This window comes from Tyto alba, unplaced genomic scaffold (genome assembly GCF_018691265.1).
Source record: "Tyto alba isolate M040663 unplaced genomic scaffold, T.alba_DEE_v4.0 Super-Scaffold_48, whole genome shotgun sequence".
Lineage (NCBI taxonomy): Eukaryota > Metazoa > Chordata > Aves > Strigiformes > Tytonidae > Tyto > Tyto alba.
In genome coordinates, this window is record NW_024881324.1 from 2,529,768 (window position 1) to 2,547,521 (window position 17,754).

Sequence of the window (17,754 nt, forward strand, 5' to 3'; positions counted from 1 at the left end):
TTTTTTTTTTTTTTCACCATCACTACTAAAATGTGGTAGAACTCCTTCCTCAATTCACAGCGAGAAAGACTTTTATCTTTGAGGGGAGCTTTACAATGGTCCTTTGATCTCAGGTAATGTGAGCAGTAAGTTAAAAGATCACCCATTATGTCTTATCAGCAAACCTGGAAGTGGTTGATGTGAAACAGAGAATGTGTAAGCATTTTAGGGTTGCTTGGTTGTTTTTTTAAAAAAATTCAGGTAGACTTAACTAAGAATTGAGTTAATATGGCTGTAACTCCATCTTGCTAGTTAATGAATTTTTGCTTTAAAGTTAAACTGTCGGTACTTGAAATCCACGTAAGTGAGCGATACTCAAAAATCATCACCAGGAAAACAAGAACAATTTATGAGTTTGTGTAATTTTTACAACATTTTGTTATACTTCTACCTTTTCATTAGTCGTTTCATAGAGGATCTGGTGTTAAACTCGGCTGCCTTAATGTTCAGCTTATCCAAATGCGTTTGGCGGAGTCCAAGAAGACGCGATTTCGTAATCCCTTCTCTTGCGAGAGCACGACAGCCGAGACGCAGCGGTGAGCGAGCAATCGCCGGTTATTTCGCAGGGTGGAAGGGGAGAGATGCCCGGTGCCAGGCCCCCTCACCCGTGTGTCTGCCGGCCACCGGCACGGCAGGGCCCCTCGGCCCAGCGCAGGCTTAGCGAGCTGTGCCGGGCAGCCTCCAGCGCCGGGGATTTACAGCCCCACTAACCCCGTCAGGGGAACTGTCGCACGTTTCTCGGCGGGGACAGGCACAGGGCTGCTGGTAGCTGGGGTGACAACTGCAGCGACGGCACCCCAGCCTGCCGCAGTCGCTTAGCTCTCCCAGAGGGGTTTTGAGGGTATTCTTAGAATCATTTCAGTTGGAAAAGCCCTCGGTGTGTGTTATAAATTGAGACCACAATGGATCATAATCCAATTATAATTTTATTAATTATAGCAAGTAGAATATGAGCAAAGACAGCGCTGGACGGCAGGGGAGTCTGCGCTCCGCCATCTGCCGCACTGATCAGTTCAAACAGTTCCTTTTTATACATTTTTACATCCGTGGTTGTCTTTAATCAGTACCCCTTCTGCTTGCACAAGCGGTACCTGGTTTGTGTAAGCAATTGCGGTTATCTTGTCTCACACAAGCGGTGTCTGGCAGCTGTTTGCATAAGCGGTTTTTTGTCTTTTGCCGCCTAACCTTTACATTGAGCTTAACATAAATTTCAATAAACAATACCCTAGTTCATAGTTTCTTACAGTGTGTGCAATCAGATCTGTCTAGTGGTCAGAGAGAGCTCTGTGCCACGTTAACTCACACGGGAATGGTGTAATGACCGACAGAGAGGCCAGCGTCTATCTGGTATTCAGAGGCGGTATGGAAAAAAAGCAGCGTGCTTTGGCACTAACGCCGAAACTGCTAACAGAACGCGCAGAACCACGCCGCATTTTCAGCAGCATGCGATTATTTGTGAACACCCGTTGCTCTCTCTCTTCCCTCGGCTCCCCAGTTGGGGTTCGGGGGGGGATGCTCTTTCCCTCCGCCCTGGCACCTCCCCTCCCCCTCGTCACCCCAGCCGCGGAAGCAGCCCCGCGGCCTGCCCCGCTCCGCCCTCGCCCTCCCGCGGCCCCACGGCACAGCTGGGGCACAGCTGGGGCACAGCTGGGGCACAGCCGGGGCACAGCCGGGGCACAGCCGGGGCACAGCTGGGGCACAGCCGGGGCACAGCCGGGGCACAGCCGGGGCACAGCCGGGGCACAGCTGGGGCACAGCTGGGGCACAGCGGCGGCGAGCGGGGCGGCCGTGGGTGAGTGCTGCGGGGGGGGGGGGGGGCAGCGGGACACCCTGGTCCCCATTCCCCCACGCTCCGGAGCCTGGGGATTTGGTGAGGGGGGAGTGGGTGGTGCGTGTGTGTGTCTCGTCCCGTCAAACCGGTGGTGCGAGAGCCCTGGTGCCTTGTTTCAGCAGCCCCGGAGCTGGGGTCGGGCCCAACACACCCGTGTGTTTTCTGTAGTTCTGTCCTTACAGCTGTTCCCCACGTGGGTGAGGGGCAGCGTGCGGGGTCTCAGGTCCCTCCCCTGAGATCACAGCCTGGGTTCTTTCCAGGGTCGGCAGAGAGACTTGTCAGGACGCTGAAGGAGACCGAGGAGGAGAAAAAAAAAAAAAAAAAAAAAAAAAAAAAAAAAAGAAGGGTAAACTCTTATGTTTGGGATATGTTTGGAATTGGTAACTCCAAAGTTCCTGGTTGACAAATGATGGCTCTGTTATATTAAATGAGATTTTTCCTGACATAACCTCGATAATGCTAATTACTTAATATGGTCACGTAGGTGTCAATCAAATGCAGAACTTGGGGGTTAAAAGATATCCTTCTACTCACATGGCCTCATTCTTAAATTATCAAGACTTTGGCCTTTACATATTGAACAGGAGTAACATCTAGTAAGTCTTTTGCTTAAATGTTAGCATAGCTGGCATGCCAGAAACAATGTTTTCTTGTCTTATTAACGTGATTATATAAAAACTGAACATCTTTCTGAATAACACGGAACACAAGAAAAGTTCTGCATGTGGGAGAGAATATCTTTAGCCAGCTCTGTCATCAAGTGGGAAAACTGTGTAATGGAGCCAGTCAATTCCTGTTTTTAAAAAAGGTGTAATGGGCCACTTAAGGACATGTCCTTTTGCTTTCTGGTTGCTTTTGCAGGGCATGGAAAGTCAGGAACTGCCTTATGTGTTAATTGACTGTATAGGAGGGTGGCATGGAGTATATGAAGATCATGTTGAATTTCTGAAGAAACGTTTCCACCTCATCACCATGAAAGAATATCTCGAAAACAAGAAATTTCTCGGCAAAAAGATCACAGCTATTTATATGTGGTATCACAAACCAGTTATTAACGAAGAGCTGCTCCAGAGCTTGCCTAACTTGAAGATAGTTGCAAGCTCTGGAGTGGGAATAGATCACTTGGACCTGAACCTCCTCTCTAGGTGTGGTGTGAAAGTGTCCAACACTCCGTTTGTTGTTTCCACTGACACTGCAGACTTGGGGATGGCTTTGATGCTGGCGTCTTCCAGGAGAATTATAGAAGGTAATAAATGAAATGGTTTTAGTTTTTTTATAGAAAAGGTGACTCTTCAAAACATGCAGTTAGAAAGCGTGTGCTGATGCAAGGCTAAGCGTAAAAGTTGAAATACAGGAAAGTACAGGGATGAGGAAGAAATTAAGACAAATCCATCATGCTGACAATAACTTGCACACAGGGCATACCGTTTCCAAACAGAAGTATCAGCAAGGTAGAGGTGTTCCTTCTTCAGACAGCCCTAAATTCGAGCCCCTTCTCCCTCAGCCCACAGCCACTTATCTGTTGTGCTTGTTCACTGCAGTCTTGCTTTTCAGGTTTTAATAAAAGGGGATTAAAAGGAGATATTTTCAAGGAGGCTTGAAACCTGTCTTTGCCAAGCTGACGTGTATCTGAGTCATTACAAACAAGCTGCCCAGAAATCTGTCCACTGTGCTCCCTGTTTCTTTTCCCTGCCCACTTTGGTGTATCTACGAGGTAGCTGAGAAACATATTTTGGCCTTACTGCAAGTCTCGACTGTTCAGTATTGACAACGCGGGTGACATCCACGGCACTGCCGGTTTCGCCAGCCCTGCCGAGGAGCCGCTCAGTGAGTAAGAAGCTGTGGTGCCGCGGCACGTTCACACGGCTCAGTAAGGCATACTGTGGGCAAAGAGAGATGGTGAGCAGGTGTGTGAGGTGCATCGAAGGGAGCTTTGCCCTTACCTTCCTTGTCTGCCAAAGAGGGGCTGGGTAGGTTTCTATCCTAAGCCAGAGATCAGTGTCAGATGTCACGCTGACAGTGCGGCGTTACTCACTTCTTGTCCGGAAACACCGTAACACGTTACTGCTCCTGTGCTTCTGCCTTGTCTTACGATAAAAAGTAAGTGGGGGGAAAAAAAGTAACCAGATGCCAGGACATCTTTTATGTGATGTATTCCTTCTTTTCCCTCCTCCAAGGTCATCAGATTGCAGTCTCCCCCGACACGGAGTATTTCCCCGCTGACTGGCTGGGGGCCGAGGTTTCTGGGGCGACCCTGGGGATCGTGGGGATGGGCACCATTGGCTATAAAGTGGCCGAGAGAGCCAAAGCCTTTGAAATGAAGATTTTGTACCACAACAGGAATCAGAGGTAAAGCTGGTTGCAGCTCCGTGGAAAGTCTGATTTGTCACTTCTTTTAAACATTATTTGTAACATTCACTGTCAAACTGATCTGTTCTCTCCGTGTTAGGATAGGACGATGTGCGTCCCTGCACCTTTGTTATTAAATGTTACAGTAGGCTGAGGAAAGGAGAAATAGTCTGGGAGGACGTAACTCCGGTGACTTAGGTGAGGCAGGGACGCAGGCAGAGTCATCTCAGAGCCAGCTGACAGTGACGACCTGGACTTGCCAGCCCGTTTGCTGTCTTCCAGATGAGGTGTGTGTGCCCCTCACACACACCGGGACTGCCATCAGGCCCATCCCGCCCTCTTCTTTGGTGGGAATCTGTGGGGAGCGGGGAAGGACATGCCCCAACCTTGTCCTGGCACCGATAGAATGCACGGGCAGGTCCTGCAGCGCGTGAATCCAGTGAACCGTGCACAGAGCAAGGAGGCTGCTGCTGCTGACACAAATTTCTGAAGATTTAACCCCTGCCCTGTCTTGCGGGTTTCCTCAGTAATTTTCGGACGAGTTATTTTTCACAGGGGAGGGAATTCGTGTCCAACATCAGTCTTGCTTTTGGGCTGGGAAAGAATCCCTGTTACAGCCAGAAGCTGTGACACAAATGTGTTTATTTTATTATTTATTCGGTGCATTTAGGTAGTGATACTCCTCTCTTACTTTCCATACCCACAAGTATAGTACTGCACATTTGTGTGTGGTGCACTTGGTATTGTTGGAAACAGCTTAACATTTTTCTTTGCTGAGTTTCTGTCAGGTAACTGTCTAACTGCTTTGCAGTACAGAGCAAAGAAAACAATTAAGAAAACTTTTTGCTAATGGTGATTTGACCTTTATCTTGCTGCTTACTACTGGAGCTTATTTTCGGGTTTTTCCCCTCAGAAACAAGGAAGAAGAAAGTGCTGTTGGAGCTATTTACTGTAAGAAGATAGATGATTTGCTCCAGTGGTCAGATTTTGTGTTGCTCTCTGTGAACCTGACTCCACAGACACACAAACTGATTGGGAAGAGGGAGATGGAGCTGATGAAACCCACCGCTACTCTCATTAACATCAGCAGAGGTAAGGTGCAGAACAAATAAAACTGCATTACTGTGCATAAAACATCCTGAGAAAACCCAACCCTAACACAGAGTCTGTCACTCCAATTGTTTAGGTGTCCATGGTCATAACTCAGCAAAACATTCAAGCATTTCTGTAATTATGAGCAAGTAGGTCTCTAAAATGTTAGTGAGCTTGGAGTGTTAGAAGCCCGTGTATATTTGTATAATCTCCTACTTAAGTTTTTTATTTATCTAGTGCAGTGTTGTTGCTAACATACATCAGGGTGGCACAGCCCAGTCTGAAGTCTGGCACTGTACTTTGTTTTATGGTGCTACGTACTGCCTTGTAAAATTCCTGACTGTCCAACTCTGATGCACGTACCCAAGCTTCCTCTTCCCACTCCACCACACTCTGCTGCTGCTTCTACTTTGTGAATGTCTCTAGACGTGCCGTTTGCCCAACCACCGTGCCCAAAAGGGTGGTGAGAGAACAGTACGGAATACGAAAATAAAAGTGTCCTGCTTACTGTAACCCAGGTCTGGTTGTGGATCAGGATGCTTTGGTGGAAGCCCTTCAAAACAAAGTTATAAAGGCAGCTGCTCTAGATGTGACATATCCTGAACCTTTGCCAAGGTAGGACATGTGGTTAAGTTAAATATGAATGAGTGTATGTGTGTGGTTCAAACTAAGTACAAGTTTGCGAGCATGTGAAAAGTTACATAATTGTATTAGTAGGAGCACATGACGTATGTGCACCGGTCCCACTGAATTGATGTCCCCACTCCTTCTGTCCTAGCCAAACGAAATTCACACCGACTCATTTGGAGGATTTGTTGCATAAAAAAACCCGCAAGCTAGGCAGCCCTTTGAACTCCTCTGAGTATGCTTGGGTCATGCAATTAGTTTTTATTTTTGATTATTATTTGAAATATTTCCCTGGCTCCCTTCAGATGATGAAATAACGGATGAATGATCGGTGAGTGACTCGCTCAGTATTTCTTTTTCTTTCCTAGGGATCACCCCTTGTTAAAGATGAAGAACGTTATAATAACTCCTCACATTGGAAGTGCCACCAGAAAGACACGCCGCCTTATGATGGAAAACATGATGGAGAGCATACAAGCGGGTCTTACTGGTCTTCCTGTCCCTAATGAAGTGTTACCGTGAAGTGGCCTGCCGTCCAATGTTAATCTTAATGCTAATGTTAATGACATTTATGCTGGTGTGAGGCAACAGTAACCTGATCACTCTCCATGTAATGATCCCATGTGTTATACAGATAAAACGTATCATGCATGGCTTTAATTTATTTAAATAATCACAGGCGATTCTGTGTGGAAAACTGGAGTATTTTGTGACGAACCTCAATGAAAAACTCGGAGCGGGGGGTTTGCGCCGGTGCAGTTTATTTCGCTCCCATCCTCTTCAGGCCCGCCCGCCGGCCGCCGCCGAGCTGAGGGACGCGCGACCCGCGACCCCGCGCCACCGCCTCACGACGCGGCGAACCGCCGCCCGCCCCTCGGGGGGGGGATCGCCTCCGCACGGTTTATTTCCATCAATAAATGGTTTATTTTCACTTCCGAGCTGCTTCACGCACCCGCGCCGCAGAGCCTGCGCCCGGCTTGCTGAGGGCCGTGGAGGAGGAGGAGGAGGCTTCCCCCCCCAGTTTCCCGCCTTCCCGCGGCGGGTCCGCCGCTCCGCCAGGGGGAGCCGGCACCCCCGGAGCGCGGCTCCGGGCCGGGCGGCGCGCCAGCATGTGGGGCGGTCGGACGGCGGGCGCCGTCCCGCCGTGGGGCCGGGGCCTGAGCGGCTCCGCCGTCCTGCGCGGCTCCAGGAACCTGCTGCTAAAAATGCTCCGCAAAAAGAAGTAAGTGTGTGTGTGTGTGTGTGTGTGGGGGGGGGGGGAAGTCTCCTCCGCACCCCTCGGCTAAGCCGGGCGCAGGCCCTGTGGCGCGGGTGCGTGTGGTAGCTCGGCGGTGGAAATACCCCCCCCCCCCAGGGGAGCCCGTTGTTGTCTCGGAGCTGCCGAAAGATAAAGCTGATCTCCTTTCCTTTTCCCAAAAGGAAGAAGTTTTGGTATGACAGCCCTACCCTGGGATCCAAAGTGGTGAGTGCAAGGTTTTAGAGGTGCTGTGCCAGGAGGAGCAAGGTTGTGCTTCTGCCATTGGGGCTCACGGTGGGAGACGGGTTTTCTGGTGGAGAAATAGCAGAATTTGGGGAATAAACACCAGGGCTCCGGTTTCACTATGACAGAATTGCTGGTGGGAGGAGCTTTTTCCTCCTCGGCGCGGTTCTTTCATCCGTGCTAGCACCGATGTGCTCTTGCAGGCTGTTCAGCCCGTAGCAGAGAACTGGTCCGGATTGCGACTTTTGTATACCAGCTTCGTGTTGCTTTTCTGGAAAGTTTTCATGTTTGTCTTTCAAACAAGCGGTGACTTTCAGTTAATACATGCTGTGTTTTAGAAAACGGCTTGATTGAGGTGTGTAACTTGCTACAAAATAATAAACTAAGAAACCTTGACTGTAATACATTCAAGGTCAAAGCTACTGCGAACAGAAATACTTTTTATTGAAACACCTGACACGTAAGACCTATGTAAAGCCATCATAGCTGCAATAATGCCATTCTAAGAGCGTACTTAGAGTGAACAAGACTATATAATTGCCTAGTACAAGTTTGTAACTACTGATTAATGTGGTGGTGTTGGTGTTTTTTTTTTGTTTTGTTTTGCTTTGTTTTTTTTTTTTTTTTTTTATTTAAAGATGTATAAACCAACCCAGTTGGCCTCTGCAATAAAAGATGACCAAACAAAAACTAGGAAGGAAGATAACATACGCTGCAGAGTCTTGAACGGTCTTATTCATAAAGCTGTGACAGAGATGATGACTACCTGTGAAATTAGTCAAGAACTTTATGATCTCAAGCTGGAAATCTGCAAGGCAAGTACCACAGCTACAGCTTGTGCTGAGCAGCTCTGACTGCCCCTTGAGGTGGCTCCGCTGGGCGCTGTGACGTGTGCGGGAGGGGTGTTGCTGCTTTGCTTCTGATGTGGTAGGGCGCAGCAAGATGTGGCTCTGGATCCACCTGGCACACTAGGAAAACTTTGCCACTGTTGTACCTGGCTTAGTAGACCTTTGCCGCTATAATGCAAATGCAACTTAAGGCGACAAAGTGGTGGTTTTGGTTTTTTTTCTGTTACTGAGAGGTGGACTGTTTGCCTTGCCCTTTCAGAAGGAGGAGCCTAGTTTTACCAACATAAGTGTATCTTTCCAAGAGTCTTTTCTTTGTGCAGTTGTGTGAGAGTTGATACCTCTTTGTGTCCCTCACCAGCATTATTACACAAGCAGAAGACCTAAGTGGGGCATGAGCTTAGTTGAAAGAAGAACCATAAACCTAAGAAAATGGCATTGTCAAGCAAGGTTACAGAAAGAATTGAAATTTGTACCTAATTGTAGCTAGTGTTGTCATAATTAATGGGTTTGAAAGGGATGTTAAAGCTCTGATTCAGGAACTGAGTCAGTCTCCAGATTCTCATTTCTTGTCTGTAGTTTTTTCTTTTACATTTGCTGTTTTGTAAAGATAAATGAGGCCAGTGTGTGGCTTAAAAGCTTGATGGACTTAGCTTTGTTAGCTAGAAGCATGTAAAAAACCACTGCACCTCATAGCTGCGTATATGACAAGGGGCTTGTCATTTATGATTGAAACAGATGTGTTTGCCAGCTGAATTAATTCTGTCTTCAGGCAAGTGATTAAAATTAGAGGAGCAAGATGGATCTTTTGCCTCTATATGTGCTACATCGTTCCTATATTTCTCTCTCTCTAGGGCTTTGAGGATTGCTTGCCTAACTTGGATGGCGTGTCTCCACATAAAAATACTGGCTGGTGTAGGCAAGCCATGGCACTTTGGGGAGGCACTGCTGTAAATGAAACAACTTACAGTGTGAGAGAAAGAAACAGTCTTCTTCCAAATATAGTACAGATTTTGTTATAACTGCATAGTTCTTAGTGTTCGTGCTGCACTGGGACGTGGCTGAGACTCAGTCCTGATTTAGTCTCAGGCCGATTCTGATCTGATATCATTACTTCTGTTATCAAAAGAAATCTTCTAGCAGGCTTTCTGCAGCCCATCAGAATTTGGTTTTTTTTTGGTATCAAAAGTTAAAATTACATAATAGTAGTACAGATAAAAAATCATGCTTCAGGCCTGATACATCAAACTTTTATCCACTTGGTAGCATTACTCATGTGATGGTGAAGAGACGGCTTGTGTTGGATAGGGTTGTTTATGTGCTTACATTAGTCTCAGTGTGGGAGATGGGGGAGGTTGATCCTGCAGTAGAAACCCGTGGTTAATGACCTCGGTGGGGTTTTTTTAATGAGTGGTATGTTTCCCAAGGGAGGAGTTACTTGGTGGTGGAAAAAATCAGTATTTGCTTTGGCTTTTGGGAACAGTCAGTTCTGCCCTACGAAAGAGTAGCACTGTCAGCAGCAGAATGTGATGCAGTTTTCACTCCTGGGAATACTCTGATGGAGTTGTCTTTCCCTGCTGATGTATGTAGACACCTATTTCTTTGAAGAGTTGGTTTCTGGACTATATGACCTCTGAACTGTGCCTTCCAATGGGTAGTTTATGCTTTCTCCTCCCTCCTCCTCAGCTCCTTCCTTTGCTTGAGCCAAGGTAGGTCGTTAGAATTTTGCTGAGTGTACTCTCATAGTGAGAACCTGTTCTGTAAGACGCTGGTAGATGCGGTGAATGACAGTTACAGAAATCTTTCAGAATCTAATTTGTGTTTTCAGAAGTTTATTCTTCAGGAAGGTTGTCAATCTGTCTCACGTGTGCTTCGGCCCCTGCACACCACGCATTTTCAATTGCATGCGTGACAGCCATGAATATTATATTATCTGGTAGTGAGCTAGAGGTTCAGGCACTGGAGGGTCTCAGGGGGCTTTAGAGCTGGAGAGGCTCTTGCATTTCAGTGGCGTGGAGGGCGTCCTCTTTTCTGTCAGCATCAAAACCAAACTGGGTGACAACAAACCAGGCAGTATCACAGGTCCTTCTTTAGCAGAAACTTCCGCTTTCAACTTTCCGTATTCCAAACCAGCATGCCATAAATTGTCATTCTGGACTATTTGGGATGGTTGTGTTGAGTAAAAGTAGCACTATCAGTAACATACAGGTGTTAACAAACTTCTCCTCTGTTTAATTTCAGTCAAAGGGGACATTAGGCAGTGACTTGCCTCCATAAGAAAAAATCCTTTTGGGTACTGAATGTAAACCTTGTTTGGTGATAAACTCTACCTCTATAAAGGCACCATGTAATTATGGTTCTTAAGAACAGAGATCAAAGAAGAGATTCTGCTAAGAACTTACATATCCAGTTTGGATCACTTTATGCTTATTCATGAATTAGAGACTTTGTTTTGTATGAAGTGTGTATGTGTGTGTGTGTGTGTGTATATATATATATATAATTTTAAAGAAACATTTGTCTTTTTGCAGGTGTCCCTGGCATCAAACTTTTCAGCATGTCGTGTGTACTGGAATCCTGCTGCCACTACTGAGAAAGACAGTTATGTTGAAAGTGTACTGAAGAAGAGTGCTCCACGTATACGGTACTGCTGTGGGATAAACAGTTAGACCACTTCATAAATTCACAGCCGTGTATTAGTACAATTTCCAAAGTATTGCTAACAGTGTGTCTGACCTGTTAGGATGCTTTAGGTTTTTAGATATTAGAGCATCTCCCGTGACGAGCCTCACAGGGAAGGGTGGCTGTGTCAGACCAGCTGTGTATTCTCCTGTTGGCACACAGCTGGCTTGGTTGGCTTCTCTGCTTTCCTGGAATGGGACTGGGCTGAGCGGAAGGAAGGAGGAGTCTGGATGAAGTTTCATTTCTTTGTGCTAGTGGTGGTGGGTTGGGCATGCTGTGCACGATGGTAGGCCTGAAGATGATGCTGCACAAGAGGACTGGCAATTACAAGTATCTCTTTACAGATTCACTGGGCTATTCTGATCGCTAGGGACAATCTGGACCTCCAGAAGGGGTGACTGATACTACAGAAATTCTTCACAATACCGATACCAAAAAATAAATGTTGGGATGCTACTATGTATTGTTATGTTTTTTCCTCTTATCGGCAGGGGGTCCGGTGAAGGAGCGTTGCTGGCTGGGAAGAAGATGGGGGGAACCCTGTCAGTCCTTCCTGCAGCTAGCGTGTAGGACTAGTTGTCTCGCCCTGCTGTGAGGGCTCTGTCCCCCACTGCTCTCACCCCTACAGTGGGGATAAGGAAGCCAGATGAAGTGGGGAAAGACTTGTGCCAGCCTCTGCACCTAGGAGACAAATCTGATATCATCAGTACTCAGTGGGATCTGCAGAGAGTAGTTTTTGTGTGTCACACATTCAGAGTTGGGATTCTGCTTAGCACTAACCCGAATAGACACCCATCAGGCCGTAAGTTTTGCAAGCCGTATCCTTAAATTTGCAGTACTGCTGGAATTAATTTAGCATGTTTTATCTGTCCTGGAGTTGCTGTACTGTTCCTCACACTGATGAATGCTGTCTTTTTGCCAGGTATCTTCTGAGGAGTCAGCAGATAGTAGGAAATGTGCCCCCGGTAGTATTTGTAAAAGACAAAGAAGCTTCAGCTGTAAAAGAGGTAATTGTAATCTTTGACTAAATGTACAAATACAACAATATGCAAACATTGTGACTTAGCGTACCATAATGCTTAGGAGTATGGAGAGAGATGTTCATTCAATTGCTCTACTGATCCACATTAAAAATCAGTCTTTGTCTATACTCTTTCCTCTTCGTGTTCCAAAGCATTTTTGCAAAGAATCTTGAGTAAGGCTGATGCTTATGTACAGTGTAAAAGAATCCTTGTGGCTGTTGCCTCATTTAACTTTTTTTGATGCTACTAGTAACATTTCTGAAGTGAAGTTTTCAGAGAAGCTTGTAGACCAGATCATTAGGCCAATAAAGAAATCCTAAAAAATGAAATTAGAATCTTAAGGAATAATATAGGGTAGGCAGCTGTCTGTTGCCTGGTATATTAGATTATAGCAATGAGGTCTGAGGAGCTGTCTTCTACATTTTAAATGCTATGTGTTTTCAAAATTCCATTGAATCTAATCAGTGAATTTTAACTGTTTTTACCCCAGCCTTTTTCCATCTGTGAATCATTAAAATATTTCTAGGAAAGTGCAGATCTTTGCATAGAGGATGTAAGCTCATTTGTACTACTTTTTTTTTTTTTTTCACTTTAAAAATTATCTTTACTATTTCACATTTTCTGACAAGGTGTGGAGAGTTTTAAGTAGTTGAAATATTGCTAGAATAACAACGTTTGCTAGGAATTTGCTGTCATCAGGACTGTGAAACGAGATCTCTTAAATAGTGTGATTTCCAGAAGATGACATCAATGAGTGGAATTTCATGGAAAAACATCTCAAGCTGTTGATGTGAATGGAAAGAGCATTAGTTGAAAAGAGCATGTTCCCATTTCTTACATGTGAATCACATTAGTCTTAGATGTGTTACTCTTTTTGAAGAAGAAAACCCCTGGACCACGTTTACCTTCAAGTTCAGTGCACAGGCACCAAGGAAATGAGCCACACAAGATGAGTAAAAACCCTCCTTGTATAGCTTCTGTTAGTGAATGGCACTGGGAAGTGCTTAGATGGATCATCTTTTCACACTTTGCAGATCATCAGATTTATGTAATTCACAGATTTGAATAACAGGGCTTGAAATAAACGTAGCTGAACCTGATTTTTAAGTATTGGAAGACGGGGAAGGACCATCTAATTCAACTCCTAGAATAATACACTGAATTAGAAGGGAAGTAATGTAAAGAAAAGTAGGAATAAAAATTTCAAGTGAGATAAAATTTTCATAATTGGTACAGTCTATAAGCACTGAATATACCAGATTTGTAGCATTTACTGGTTAGGTGCCATGTTTAAAGGGAGTTGGGAACTCAGTATTTACATGTATTAGAAATACAAACTTGAAGAAAATGGGAAGAAGTGAAAAAAAATCTCAGTATGAGGATGTTATGAAAAAGGATTTGCAAGACTGAAGTAAAACCAAATAAACCAAAAATTGTGTATGTCGCACAATCCTTAGCCAACTGTTCGGAATGTACGTAAGGCAAGAAACTGGATCAGTTATGATATTTGACACAAATTTCCCAGGCAAGAAGTATAAGTAGTTCCATGTAAATGGAGGAAAAGGCTATTTTTAAATGATTCTGTTAAATATTCCAAACACGTACAAAATAAAATATTTGTTGTTACGTACTTGTCTGTTTCTTGTGTAGGTGTGAACAAAGTAAATTTAATACAGCACCTTTAATATGTATTGTCTTCATGTGTTTACAGGTTGAGGATTTATTGTCAGTTGCAGATTTTGGACCTCCAGAAGAAAAAACATCTCAAAATGACTCTAGGTGGGTTTTTTGCATCAGAATTGTACAAGTGTCTGTTTTCATCTCTGTTGGCCAACTTAAATTGGGTATTGACCTGACAGAAAGTGTATTTTAATTAGATGTGTACATTGTTGTTATCTCAGAGTACAGCAAACGGTGTTATGAGGAAATAGAAAGTAGAAGAGAGAAACTTTTTGGAGGACCCTACCAAAAAGGCATCTCAGCATTTAAAGTGATCAGCTGGGCCTTTTTATTAACAGAAGAGGCTACAGAATAGCCTAGGACAGACCTAATATGTACTTATCCCAGAAATTAAAAGTAGAGGACTGCATTTTATTTTGTGGTTTAAGCTTTCATTAGCAAAGTTACACCCGTTTATTAAAATGAAGGGAGAATACTTCTGATATATGCTCTGGTTTACCTTCATATTTTAGTGCAGAGACATTTTCATAGGCTATTTTGTCGTCGGTTCTTGTGCACAGGTACCTTGCTGCAGACCACAGGTTTGCAAATATGGGAGGGGAAAGTCTGTTTTATATATAAAAGTGGACTTCTGTTAAGCTGTGGAGAATGACTGAACTGGCACTTGTAACAGCATAGTGTACATGCTTTCAGAGACAAATAACCCCTAGGGTTTAACCTCTAAGAACACAGTCTTACAAGTCAGCTGTGTTTGATGTCTATACTCTGGGTGACATAGTCATCAGACTTGTTACTTGCAGACCCAATACTTGTTCTGGTATTAGTATCTTTACTTTTGTGAGGGAAATATTTTTAGAGTTTTTAAGAAATCAAGACTTAATGTGCTTGTGATAATTAAATTTTAAAAGATGCTTTGCAGCATCAATATTTGTTTCTTGCTGATGATTTTCTCATGAGGATAAAAGCTCGATGTTTACCAATACTCCTCTCCTTGGCCACTTTTTTTCTGGTATAAATTAGGTTTGTTATACATGAGTTACAAGTGTACTGACAAATCTCCCTAACTTAACAAAGAGTAAGTTAATTTAGCATTCTTCTGTGAGGGATTTTTGACTATTGAGGGATAGAGCTGAACGATCTATTGGAATAATGATCCTGTGGACTGGATGCTCTCGAAGCCAACAGCCATGCACTTGTGCACTGCAGTCTGTTGGGGGAAATGTCCTTTGTGCCTTAATGTCTCACCAGAAGGTTCGTTGGGTGCAAACCAGAAACAGCTTCTTGGGGGAGATCATTGTTGCGACAGACTTTCCCACAGGGCACCTAACATCTTCCCCCGTTCGTGTTTTGTGGAAATACTTGAGCCTGGCTTTAAGGTGCCGTGTCCTGTCATTCAGGCGTGTGCCTGACGTGTTTTGGGCACAGCCTTCCCGCTTCTTGGAACAGTTGGGAGAAGTCAAACTTCCTTGGGGGCTCCCAAGTCCAGTGCTCACCCGTGCGCACCTTTTCCCAGAAATGGGTGGTTTCATCTGCAGTGTAGTTGCTTTATTGGCTTTTTCCCATAAAATCTGTTGCCATGCTGCCAGGCTTATCCTCAGCCTGTGCTTGGACGCAGAGGGATACCTCTTCCTTCTTAACATAGGGAAATAAAGTCAAACTGAAAACTCCCCTTTATTTCTGTGTTGCTTAAGTTGTCACAATTAGCATTGCCCCTTCAAATATGCACGGGGGAAAAAAACCCACAACATTTGTTTTCCTTTCCACAGAGAACTGTTCTCTTCATCAACTCAACCTTCAGCAACTCAATCTTCAGATTCACCCCTGCGGTCTAATCTTTTTGGTATTGATCATGAACTGCTGAATAAGCAGATAATGGACTATAAAAGACTGAAAGTGTCAAAAGATAGAGAAAACATTGCCTTGACAGAAGTGCAGGAGCAGCAGCTTTCTAAGATTCAAAAGAAAATGAAAAAGAAGAAAACAAGGAGTCTTCCTGACGATGACATTACACCACAGAAATACTTACTGGACAGATATGAAGCTGATCACTGGGATGATAACACTGAATCAGTCTCGGACTATGAGCTGGAGGATGAATTACAGGAAGAGGTAAACAAATTGGAGGCAGATTATGGCAAAACTCAAAGTCAGCCTACTGATAAACTGAAATGAAGTGGAAAAGCCACTCCCTTGAAAATGGGGGCTGCCGATAGCAAAAAACAAGACTGCCATCGATACTGAAAGGTTAGTTTTGTACAGCCTGTTTACCACTTCCTCTTTCAAACTAATAGGTTTGCCACATGTGAGGAGGTTTGCTGGCACAAGGTGTGTAGAAAAAAAAAAAAACAAATGCAATTTGTGACATTCTGTTAAGCAGCTTTCAAGCTGCTGCAGTTGTAGGATTTTCAACCAGAGAGCAGCTTTGTAATAACGATATACATAGTACAGCACTGAGTTAAAACTTCCTACAGTTTTGTTGATTATTTCCAATAAAATTATGGCTTCTATGTTGAAATAAAACGTTGTCTTTTATTTTTTTGAGTGATCTGGATAAAAATAATCATAAAGTGATAGTGTCTGTTATTCTAAGGTCAGGAAGCAAGAGGGAAGCGAAATGAGTGGTGTTCAAAGGGCAGCCCTCAGCACACAAAGACCAGGACAGGGTGTTCTCTAGAGGACCTAGTCTAACGGGGGAGCTCTTTCCCCAAGAAGTTGAAACTTGTTGAAATGATGGTGAGAAAAGTTACAACCCTGAAAGAAAATAAATTTATTTATTTTAAAATTCAAAAATGTATAGTTGTGCAAGGGGAACCGCAACCTGAAAAGAATGGGGAACTCATCTGTTGGGTAAAACTGGGCAAAGCATTGACTGTGACTGAAAAACTGTATTAAAAACTCAAAGGCGGAGAAAAAGCAGGGAAGAATGCCTCAGTAACTGTTTGAGATGTGGGTATGGATGGGGAATCAGAAAATGAGAATGAAGCTTTCTGGCTCAAAGCAAGTAAAAAATAACAGCGTAAGTGTGTAAAGTCAGGAGGGCTGAAGCTTCAAAATAAGTTAGAACTAACAAGGTAATGAACAGGAATTCTACCAGAAATATGGAACATTAAATTTCATTAGTTAATGGGGAAGTAAAGAATGACAGTGCAAGGGAGATTGCACTACAGTATGTTGCTCTAGTTTCTCAGAAAGATTTAAAAGACAGCAGATACAAACTCCAGAATATAAAAAATAGTCTAAAGGACTTTGAGGTTGAAGAGAGGAGTTCGGGTCAGCAAAGAACACTGAAATTCACTGTAGGATACTTAATAATTCCCTTGAAGCATATTCTGAAGACTGATTGCCTGTAAGAATATGGAGAGGACATGGGCGTCCATAGGATATTCCTATAACTGAATAAGGGTCAGGATATTATAAATATATGCATCACTTTTATTAGGATACATGTGGAAGCTGTAGCTCACATTAGTACCTACATTAGTGTAGGTGAGTAATCCCTCAAATTTCAGTGTGCCTTGTTTGGGCTTTCCAGGAGCTCTTCCTAAATTCCACGGTGGTGTGGTTTGAGCTCAGAGGGCAACTGAGCACCACGCAGCCGCTCACACAGTCCTTCTCTCCCAGCAATGAGAAGGGACAAATAAGCCAGGCTTGGGATTTGAGACAGGACCAGGAGGGGCAGATCACCCAGTATGGTCGCAAGCAAAAGGCAGACTTGTTAGGGGTAGAAAAAAAGAACATACATTTACTACAGACACTAACAACAACACATAACAGAGTAGGACAGTGAGAAGCATTGCCACATCTTGAGAACACCTTCCCCCCACCCCTCCCTTCTTCCCGGGCTCAGCTCTGCTCCCCATATCTCTACCTCCTCCCCCAGCGGCGCAGGGGCAGGGAATGGGGGGGTGCAGTCAGCGCTGCCACTTTCCATCTGCGGTGGGGGGAGCTTCTGGAACTTGTTCCCCCTGCTCCATCGTGGTCCCTCTCACACAGGAGACAGTCCTCCACAAACTTTCTCCAACTGGATTCCCTCCCACGGCTGCAGCCCTTCCCGAGCTGCTCCGGCGTGGGACACCCCCACATGCTGCAATCCTCCCAGCACTGAAT

At 44.5% G+C, this 17,754-nt stretch overlaps 2 protein-coding genes across 2 annotated transcripts; both read left to right on the plus strand.

Annotated features, from left to right (window-relative positions):
* Positions 1-1,784: 1,784 nt before the first annotated feature.
* LOC104356139 (probable 2-ketogluconate reductase) lies at positions 1,785-6,739 on the plus strand. The gene is made up of 6 exons (XM_042806810.1): positions 1,785-1,831; positions 2,732-3,116; positions 4,048-4,219; positions 5,133-5,311; positions 5,830-5,926; positions 6,307-6,739. The coding sequence occupies exons 2-6, from the start codon at positions 2,735-2,737 to the stop codon at positions 6,458-6,460; spliced, it is 984 nt and encodes a 327-aa protein (XP_042662744.1). The 5' UTR covers positions 1,785-1,831; positions 2,732-2,734; the 3' UTR covers positions 6,461-6,739.
* Positions 6,740-7,016: 277 nt separating this feature from the next.
* RBFA (ribosome binding factor A) lies at positions 7,017-16,167 on the plus strand. Its single transcript, XM_042806931.1, has 7 exons — positions 7,017-7,160; positions 7,358-7,400; positions 8,057-8,233; positions 10,795-10,907; positions 11,868-11,952; positions 13,679-13,746; positions 15,414-16,167. The coding sequence occupies exons 1-7, from the start codon at positions 7,048-7,050 to the stop codon at positions 15,817-15,819; spliced, it is 1,005 nt and encodes a 334-aa protein (XP_042662865.1). The 5' UTR covers positions 7,017-7,047; the 3' UTR covers positions 15,820-16,167.
* Positions 16,168-17,754: the final 1,587 nt, after the last annotated feature.